This window comes from Pseudorasbora parva, chromosome 1, assembly GCF_024679245.1.
Source record: "Pseudorasbora parva isolate DD20220531a chromosome 1, ASM2467924v1, whole genome shotgun sequence".
Lineage (NCBI taxonomy): Eukaryota > Metazoa > Chordata > Actinopteri > Cypriniformes > Gobionidae > Pseudorasbora > Pseudorasbora parva.
In genome coordinates this window covers 44,576,925-44,587,053 of record NC_090172.1, presented here as the reverse complement: position 1 = coordinate 44,587,053, position 10,129 = coordinate 44,576,925, and the positions used below count along the sequence as shown (strand labels likewise).

Sequence of the window (10,129 nt, the reverse complement as noted above, 5' to 3'; positions counted from 1 at the left end):
TACATAAAAAAAAAAAATCTATATTTAAATTTCATAATAGGTGTGGCTTGTGATCATAGGGGTACCAGCTGCTGTGATACATGTGGCATATTAGAGCAATTTTCAAATATTCTCCTGTTTAAATGCATATTGCCTGTCGTGCACATTCTCAGCGGTATAAAACATGCTGCATGTTTTAGAGAGGTCGACTTTGACCAGTAAATATATTCAGATGACTTTGATATCGTTATTTTAAATTTAATTACATTTAAACATTTAAAAGTGGCTGTTTATAATACACTTCCATAAAATGTATGCAGGCATATTCCTCTTACCTGACACTGATATTAAAATAATTTTTGCGGTTTCTGTGATTTGGCTTTATTTTTTATTATTTTTTATTTAAAAAAAATATTGAATGCCACACATATTGAAATAAAACAAGCATGCTTTTTGCTGCATAAAATTGGCGAACAATCACAAGCTACGGTAGGTCAAAAACACATAAAGAGAAGTGTAAGGATAATACAACTTCAGCATTTGGAAAGTATTCTGCACTCATTTTGAAATTGACATTTGACATCATCTGACATAAAATTAATGAATAAAATGTAATTGATCTCATAGATGTGAGTGTTGTGGTTCCTGGTCATAGCAGCACCAGTTGCTGCAGTTAATGAGGTGAATTCAAATGACTTTGATATAGTCCCTTTATTTATTTTTTCCCATATTAAATGCCTATTGGCCTGCTGTGCACAGTTAAGCTGATGCCACCGGGGTGGCGGTGCCCCCGGCTTGGGCCCGTCATCGCTGCTCGCAGCTTTAATATATTTTGACATTGTAGCCCATTGACTTTATTTTGATTGATTTCTCAAAATATCTTTTTATGTACTGCAGTATAAATAAATGCGTACAGATTTAGAATGAAAGGATAGAAGAAAGTAAGTCATACATGAGGAATGAGTGAGTTTCTAGTTTTTAGACTTTTGAAACTAACTTGTTTTAAATGTTTTCAAATCATAAAACTTTATTTCCAGATATAAATTAAATTAGTTTTTCAATGTGATCGCTGACTTTCAGAACCCACTGTACAAGAGACAACCCAATTTGCTTACTTGTGCACTATTCAATGCATTTTAAGCATAAATAGTGCAAGTAGTGTGTTCACTGAAACTTTCAAAAAGAAAAAGTGCACTTAAATGCCTGAATGATGGACTTTTTTAACCCGTAAGTAAAACACTTATTTTTAAGTGTGGACTGTCGACCACTTCAACATTTAATAACGTAATTGATGGGGCAATCAGATATCAGACTGATGTTAAATGACAAAACAACCTCATAAAATTCATACGCAAGCCAGTAGATTGCTTAGTGCATGAACTGCATTATCTAATCATGTTCAAACTCAAGAGTGCTTGAGGGCATTACTTAAAAGAACTGTATGTAAGAAATGTATTTCAGTTAATCATAAAATGGCCCTGATATGTCACTAGACATTAAGAAATCATGTTAATTTCATATATTTATATCACTGACAACAGTAGTCCGGCCAGGATAGTGTCATTTAAAAGTTGTTGTTGCAGCCCTCAACTGATGTTGATGTTGTGTGTTGGTCTGAAGCTCCGCCCTCCACCTATCTACCAATCTTTGGCCACAATCTTACATACACTTCCTTTAACTTTTTCACAGGTCCAGGGGTGAGGCTCTTTGTGTGTTTTGAGTGTGTATCTGTAGAGATTTGGACAGTTTGTGATGAACGCTGTTATCACTTCTTGCGAGACCACACAATAACAGTGAACCTCTTGGAGCTTGACGCACTGCTTTGCTAAAGCTATCAGCGCAGAGTTTAGTTCAGGAGACGCGGTCGTCTGCAGCTCCAGAACCTCCAGAGTGCTTGCGTAACACTCCCCGACTATCTGAACCTCATTCAACAGCACTGTCCAAGTAAGCAGCCGAAGATATCGAACGGGGATGCTGGGCTGCAGTACACCTGGGACGTGCAATTCGGGCAGGGTGTGGTCCAGCTCAAGTTCCACCCAGAGACGAGGGTGTCTCAGTTTTAACTCTAACCATATTTGGTCACAGAGAGGCAGGGTGTATTTGAGTGAGCGTTCGCAACGGAGCTCTAGTTTCTTTAATGCTGGTCTTTCTGGCAACATGAGATCTTTAAAGACATCTTGTGATAGACTAGCCTGAAAAACTCCAAGAACACTGAGTGACCGGCAACACTTCAGCACTTGCCTTAGTGTCTCTGCGTTGATGCCACACACCAGAGAATGATTGTTGATGTAAAGACTTAGCAGAGCAGGGCAAAGCATGGCAATGCTCTTGACGAAGGAGTCGCTGAGGGTAAAGGGTACACCCTTTAGGTCAAGCACGGTTAGGGACGACCCATTCGTCAGTATGTCCACTAAGCCTTGCTGCAGGTCCTGACCAGCATAAAAGAGGGGTGTGTTTCCCTCACAACAGATGGTAAGTCCTTCCAGCCACCCATCACCCCTGGCAAGTGCCTGCCGCAGCACCCTCAGAGCTGTTTGGCGATTGGCTGGATCGGTCAGATTTATTATCAGTTTCAAATTTCTGACCAGTGGCAGAAGAGCAGAATATCTGTCAGGGACACTGGTTCCTGACACACACCTAAGACAGAAATAAAATATGTAAAACAAAGCAAGGCAGGCATCATCTCAATGTTGTTCATGGGTCTGTGCTGCGGTTCATTTGGTCAAATATGAGGCCAAGACGAAGAAAAAAAATCAGTAAATTGTTTCTCCAAGACAGCCAATAATAGTATTATGAAAACTGAAATTGAGACTTTTTCTTATCTATCAATCAATCAATCAATCAATCAATCAACTTTATTTATATAGCGCTTTTACAATCACGATTGTGTCAAAGCAGCTTCACAGTGTCAAACAGGATAATATTGCAACAAAATTAGATTTGGCTGTACAGTCGTTCTGGAGAAAACAGTGATGTTGTCAGCTTATTTTAATTTATCATATAGCAACAATGTTGGCAGATCAGTATTATAGTTTATAGAATTAATTAAAACCTAATTCATACATTTTATTTGTATAATTAGTTGAATAACTTTGATCATAATTTTAGTGTACCCAACTTAAGTCATCTGCTTTTCAAATGTTCTCACACCCCAAAAATCTCACACTGGCCAACTATGTCTCAAACTGTGCTCTGATTTTGCCAAGATCTCAGTCAGCAATCAAAAGAATTTCAAACATTTATCAAATTATCTTTATTTAAATTTATGTTTATGTTTCTATTTACATGGTCAGCGCTAGGTGTACTATTATTTCTCCTGAGAATCCTTAGAGTAACATGTGAGACAAAGCTGATACTATAATTAATTTCTTAACTTAACTTATCTGCCAAGATAAGAAACGGCAACATCTTAGTGATAAAATGTATTTCTGGGAGGGTTTCCTTGTATCTCTTACCTGACTTCGGTGTCTTTCCATGAGCTTGGATGTGTCATTATATAAGACCAAGCCTTACAAACAGTAAATGCATTGCATTTGTCCTGTAAAGGCAGGAAAGAAAAAATATGTGCAAGGATCTCTTCTGGCAGATCCATTCCATTCCCATTCAAGCCCAGTCAGCCGACTGTTAAAATACGCGTACAAAAAGGTTAGCTTATAATTTAGCAAAAATATCTTAATCCAGGGAAGTTCAAGATGACTGCTCTCTGCATGTCTGTCAGACTTCTAAAAAAAAGCGTTCTCAAACTTCAGTACTTCCTCCTGCGTCACGAGTTCCGTTGTTAAACACAACAATAAAACCAGATTCGGAGCTTTAAGCCAATCACCATTGAATGCGTGAGACAACCTAGCCAATCAGATCCTTGGCTATTGTAATGGGTGTGTCTTAATAGCGGCCAAGATAGTGCATCGACACCTCGAAAGTTTCCTTCGTGTATGTCTGCAGGCCTGATTAGACTTCCTTATCATTCAGACAAAGTTCACCAAATCGTTGTCCAAATCGTGTAAGTAACAAGTAACGTAGATAACAAAGCGCAGGTTTCATATTCGCTATGTAAATCGTGGGTTGTAGGGTTGTGGTATGTTAAACTTTTGTTCACGTGAACACTAAATGTATACAAAAATAAAAGTCTCGAAACCTGCGAGCGAGCATTTGAATATGTTTTATTAATTGATCTCTCAAAACTGTAAAAAGGAAGAAGTTATTTTTGACGCATCACATTACCTGTAAACATGTGCATCGCATATCTAGAAATCACCAACGTCTGACCTTATTTGTTTAACAGTATCGACCATTGAGCTCACAACCTGATAAGGAAGTGATTACATGATGCTGGAAACACAAAAGAATGTGTTTTTGTGCTCGTCTAATTAGATCTTCGTGAAATTATCCTTTGCTTTCACAATTTATTTCTGTTTTACAAACTAATTTGTTCACATTTACAGAACTTCAGACAAGAGTTTGATCAGAAGATGGACAGTATAGACACGAAGGTACAAGTGTTTACTTTTGTGTCTTTCCAGATGTTGAATGTGAATTAACAGTGTGTGTGAATGATTTCATCTTTACCTGCAGAGGTTAAATGACAACAACGCCAATGATCGCGAGTTTTCAGGGTGTGCTGTACTCTTCCTGGGGTGTAGCAGTCCAGAACACAACCTTCTATCGCTTTACAAAAATGAACAAGGGAAATTCACTGTGTTCAAAGTTATTAAACTCACCCTTACAGGTAAGAGTTGATTGTAGTGGCCACCAAGTACACACCAAGTTAATGAAATTATACCGGAATTAAAAGAGTATGTCGTTTTATGTATACAGGTAGATTTGACAATGTATTTGTGTTGCAAATGATACAATTCGATTTATTTTTGATCCAGATTCTGTTGGTGGACTGGAGGGGTATGAAATCCTAAAACTGCACGATGCTGATCCCTTCCTTGGGGTGGAACTTAAATTCATGTCCGTGCCTCCATGTCAGCGATTCTTAGAGAGCTATGCATGTGGCTCGCTTGCTCAGTTTCTGTCCCAGCATGCCTCACGCCTGCTTACGCTTCTTGATGGGGTTGCCATGGAAACACAGCTCAAAGCAGGAATATATACACTGGACCAAAACCTTCAAGACCTAGATATCTGTCTGGAGTACATACGCCAATCACAGGTACGTGTGTATGTTTATTCTGAAATGACCATCAGGATAGCTTAATACAAGCAGCTTAATTAAAAGCTAAATTTGCATATGCATTTTCCAGTCTGCTTCACAAACATTTACAATTTTACAATGCTTTAAAGGGGTGGTTCCGTGGTGTTTTTCTAGGCTTGGTTGTGTTTATGGGACGCAGTATAACATGTCTTGATACTTCTTCTTTTTTTTAAACGCTGTATTTTTCTTATATTATTATTCCACACCGCTGTCTCCACTGTCCTTTAAACGGCTCGTTTGCTTCCTGCTTCAATGAAGTCCATCCCTCCGAAAAACGCAATGGTCTTAGATTGGTTAGATGGCCAAATGTAGTTTCATGTATTATTATTGGCTGAAGTGCCAAGATCTGGTTGTCCGGAAATGCCACGGCCCTTACCATTACGGGCAGAAGTCACATCTGCAAAGTGTAAATAATGGCGTCAATATTGGCATACAAATATGAGCCCGAATCAGACCCAAATAGCAAAAAGGGTCCATCTGCGTGGGCGTTCCCGTCATGAAACAAGAACACCTATTGGGCATTCCTGGTACCGTCTCATCAACCAATCGCGATGAGTTACTCAAGGCACATGGGTATGATGTCATATGCGTTATTTCCCCCCCCCCCCAAACCAGTTCAGTGGAAAGCCTTGCAAACTGATTCTAAACATTTAGTTTGGCCATGTCAATCACAATAACGATTGCCTATACCTAACCCTGATCTCTAAACCTACCCATCACGAGATATATTCTGCATTTTTACATTGTCAAAAAAACATAATTTAGTACGTTTATAAATCCATTTACATTGTGGACACACACACACACACACACACACACACACACACACATAATAGTAAGTATTTTAGTTTTTCAAGTATTTTTGTAGTGTCACTGCTGTTAGTTATCTTTTCATATTCTGGTTACAGTTTTACCGTATCCGAATACACGACTGAGTAGTAGCTTGTTTGTAAAGGCATTGTTTTATTTGTAGCATGAAAAACTTGTTTATATAATATATTTTATATAAATAAGCGATGTTCGCGGGTGTGAGTACAAATAAGTTAATTTGTGTTTATAGCCGTTTGTTGGAGAAGTATGAAACAATTTAGTTAACTGCCTAGCATAGCCCGCGTTGGTCTTGATGCAACCAAAACACCCACATAAACTACACATTTAAAAGACATGTACTTACAGGTTTAGGCCCATAAACAGCAGCTTCTGCCTTTAATGTGGGAACTGCTTCATATTTTAGTATGAGCCTTTGAGCAAATCCAGTATTGAACTCATGAAGATTCTTGAAGCTGTCTTATGTGAAATGTGCAGCACAGATGGCTAAATTTGCATTGTAATCAGCAGGAACTGAATTAAACACAAATTGTAACCATTGCCCCCGTAGTTCAGCGTCCCGAAGGAAGTCCGTACACAGAAGTTGTGCACTTGGCATGAAAATAACGTATTTTTGATGGCTTGTCTGCAACACTAGCCTACTACAACAGCTCTTTCTTCTGTAATGACTGTGACGCGGCCTCGTCCACTTTGTTGCGTGTTCGCTTGTTGTTGTCCAATCCGGCTGTTTTTGTTGGCAATAAACTGCCATAACTTTAAAAGACAATATCTCCGTTTGCATTGAGCTTTCAGTGCTGTAACTTTGCCGATACTGTTTATGCTCAAGCAGCAACATTACACACTATCTAAAGTTAAAAAAGTGAAATCGCATGCAACCACCCCTTTAATCTTCAGTGTAAACATGGACAGTCTCCCTGATAAACCCATAGAATAACACTTTTTGAGTGTGAAATTGCTCAAGCCTTGAGTAAGGATTTCCTAAGAAATTTCAGGATGATTCATATTTAGTTAAAGTTCATATTGAGGCCAAAAGGTTGTTAGTGTAATTGGTGCTGGGAATTCCTCAAATCAAAGAGAGGCTTTAATTTGCCTCTGACATTGCAAGGAAATTCACAGCTTCAATAAGGATAGCACATAAGAAATGTTAATCAAGCATGTTCTTGACATTTTCAGCTCTGAGAAGAAACTACAGGTTCATAGATCGAAGATAAGTTGATTTGGTTATATAAGCATGTTTCAAACTGCTGCCTCCATTTGCCGGTTTCTATACAAAATAACATATGTGACTGTTAAAACGTATGCACTTTTCTTAAACCAGTTTATTCTGGTTGTGTGGTAAATGTGAAAACAACTGTGTAGTGTCAGCAAATTAAACATTTAAAATTATTGCAATGTGCAACATTATTGTTTTTGCTTTGATTTGGTGCAGTGATCCTTAGCTGTAGGTTCAGTACCTTGATTTCACTTTAGACATAAAGTGGAGATCCAACACACAACCAGATTGATATGCAATCAAACATTGAAATGTATGAATACAACAAGGTTACACTTTAGTTTAGGGTCCAGTTCTCACGATTAACTAGTTGCTTATTAGCAGGTATATTACTGGGATATTGGCTATTTATCAATATTAGTACTTATAAAAGACATATTAATGCCTTATTGTGCATGTTCCCGCAACTCCTACCCAAATCCTAAACGGAACAACTACCTTACTAAAATAAGCAGTAATTAGCAGTTTGAGGCAAAATTCATAGTTAATAGTAAGTGAAAATGTGGCCCTAATCTTAAGTGTGACCCAACAAAAATATAGGCTAAATAGAAAAAGGTTCTAATCGACTTGCTTGTCAATAGAAGTGGATGGTTAAATGCTTCTCTCTAATGTTTTTGAGGATAATTGGATGTCACACAACTGTCATGTGCTGGCAACTTCTACAAAGCTTAATTTGTGCTGTAGAGTTTAATTGGGGGCACTTGCTTGACTTGATGTCAACAAATAAGGCATCGGGAGCATTTTCTCCTGCTTTTCAAATGCTGATAAGCATATTTATTTCGCAATACTATCAATCTATCTACAGTTATGTGGTTGCATTTTAATAATTTGTATTTAGACTGTTTTCCTCCTGTCTGCAGCCCTATCAAAACAGAACTGTGAATCGGTTTAAGTGTTTAATTTTGCACAGTTAAAATTTAAGTGAAAATGGAAAATTTCACTTGAAGTTGAAGTGAAATCGTCCTTTGCTCTTAATTTTTCAGACTCATCTGCAAGTAAACATTTAGCAAAAATAATTAACCACTTGGGATTTGTCAAACCTTTTCCTTCCCAACTTTACATTTCACTAATATAAAATCAGAAATGCTTATTGTTGGACTGAGATTTCAGAGCTTGTTGCTGAAAACAAACAAACAAATGACATGTACACAAAAAAACCAACAACACTGAAGTGAATTCAAATTGACTTTTGACAAAGTTACTTGTAAAGATGGTCTGTTGGGCTTCTCATTAACCTCCTATTGCCCAAACTAGTCAGTTCTAACATCTAAGGGATGTAACCAGAAGACCTCTGACTGCTTGTATTGTCCAGTCACCTTTGTTTATATAGCACAATACACTTAGTTTCAAAGCTAGTGTTATAGTGTTAAACAGATAAATAACGATCAGTAAAGTAAACAGAGTTCAGTTCTGCAGTAAAGCAGATCTAGAAAGAAAATAGTGTCTTTGTTCAGTTGGGTGTTGTGTTGATTGTGAAATGTTGATTGTGTTCAATAACTGTGTAAAGTTCATCAATTATGGAATGAGTTCATTGATGTCATCATCCACCTCAGTTCAGTTCTCATCCGATAGTATCGGTGCAGTAAATCAATAATATTGCAGAATATTAAGTGTATGGCTCTATAAAGCTATCTTTCTATTTCCTGATATCATCATGGACTTTGTGTCTGCAAACATCTTTACAGTAGAAGTATGGTGGTACCTGAAACAGTATGAAGTATCAGTGAGAGAATATATCATTATTGTGAAGCTCCTAGTGGAATAAAGTTAAATCTCTTTTTTTAACTAAACTGCTAATGGAGGAGCCTTTCCTTCTATGGATGTAAAAAAAATTGTAGTTGAATTGACTGATGAATGTTTTGTAGCCTGTGCGTTTGCGTGATGATGAGGTCACACAGCTGGAGCAGCAGCTGCAGAACAGCTACGGTCCTCCCAGTCAACCGCCACAAGAGCTAGCCAGAAACTGCTTTCTGTTTCAGAAAAGAGTTTTCGGTGAGTGTTACGTATTTCAATGTGTGTGAGGACGCACTACTTAGTGTATAAATGTTTTACATTTGTATTTCTATGATCACAGACTAGTTTTTACATTCAAAATGTTTTCAATATTCTCCTCCGTCCTTATTCTCTCAGATGATAGGCCTTTGACTTCAGCAGACCAGCAACGGTTTGCTGCTCATGTGGGACGGGATTGGAAACGAGTGGGACGGGCTTTACAAAAGAGCTGCCGTGCCCTAAAAGGCCCTGCTATCGACAATCTGGCCTATGAGTACGAGAGGGAAGGGCTTTATGAGCAGGCCTATCAACTGCTTGGACGTTTCATCCAGTCAGAGGGCAGGAGTGCCAAACTGAGCCGTCTTATCGGTGCACTAGAGGAGACAAAATTGACCAGCATGGCAGAGATCATGTTGGGCATTCAGCAAAGAGATTGAGACTATAAGAGAGTGAATGAATGTTGTGTATGTGTTGTTTTTGTACATGTGACTGTTACCAAGATATATAGCTACATTTGAAGAGTGTGCACTCTCAATTGTGTGAAATTTGATTTTTTTTTTTTTTTTATATATATATCATGACCTTATAATTTCTATCTGTCTCCTACTTGAAATGTTCACAATCACCTGTCATCTGCCCAAAATGAAATACATTTTGAATAAAGGGTTTTTCGTGCATATTTCATGCGTACTTCCAGATTTGTCCTCCGCGTTGTCCTGTCTACATCTACGTCAACAAGCTGAAGATGCTAAAAACAGCATCACTTTAACTTCCAGAACTTTGAATTGCCCTCAGTATTGAAAGGAGCAGTGCTACTGTTGGAAGGCACTTAGTGTTGCAGGATAAGGATATGTGGATTG

At 38.0% G+C, this 10,129-nt stretch overlaps 2 protein-coding genes across 2 annotated transcripts; one reads left to right on the top strand and one right to left on the bottom strand.

Moving 5' to 3' along the window:
• Nucleotides 1-808: 808 nt before the first annotated feature.
• On the bottom strand, nt 809-3,687 carry fbxl8 (F-box and leucine-rich repeat protein 8). The gene is made up of 2 exons (XM_067451103.1): nt 3,435-3,687; nt 809-2,616 (listed from the first exon to the last, which is right to left on the bottom strand). The coding sequence occupies exons 1-2, from the start codon at nt 3,569-3,571 to the stop codon at nt 1,617-1,619; spliced, it is 1,137 nt and encodes a 378-aa protein (XP_067307204.1). The 5' UTR covers nt 3,572-3,687; the 3' UTR covers nt 809-1,616.
• Nucleotides 3,688-3,847: 160 nt separating this feature from the next.
• Nucleotides 3,848-9,948, top strand: tradd (tnfrsf1a-associated via death domain). The gene is made up of 6 exons (XM_067442497.1): nt 3,848-3,979; nt 4,422-4,469; nt 4,552-4,705; nt 4,854-5,134; nt 9,143-9,269; nt 9,408-9,948. Exons 2-6 carry the CDS (start codon nt 4,449-4,451, stop codon nt 9,704-9,706), a joined length of 882 nt encoding a protein of 293 aa, XP_067298598.1. The 5' UTR covers nt 3,848-3,979; nt 4,422-4,448; the 3' UTR covers nt 9,707-9,948.
• Nucleotides 9,949-10,129: the final 181 nt, after the last annotated feature.

Bases quoted from the DNA above. Each gene is read 5' to 3' on its own strand.
- fbxl8 (XM_067451103.1), bottom strand. From the start codon at position 3,571: ATGGATCTGCCAGAAGAGATCCTTGCACATATTTTTTCTTTCCTGCCT. The intron at 2,617-3,434 runs GTAAGAGATACA...TTTCTGTCTTAG, and splicing joins TGGAAAGACACCGAAGTCAG to GTGTGTGTCAGGAACCAGTG.
- tradd (XM_067442497.1), top strand. From the start codon at position 4,449: ATGGACAGTATAGACACGAAG. The intron at 4,706-4,853 runs GTAAGAGTTGAT...TTTTTGATCCAG, and splicing joins TATTAAACTCACCCTTACAG to ATTCTGTTGGTGGACTGGAG. The intron at 9,270-9,407 runs GTGAGTGTTACG...TTATTCTCTCAG, and splicing joins GTTTCAGAAAAGAGTTTTCG to ATGATAGGCCTTTGACTTCA.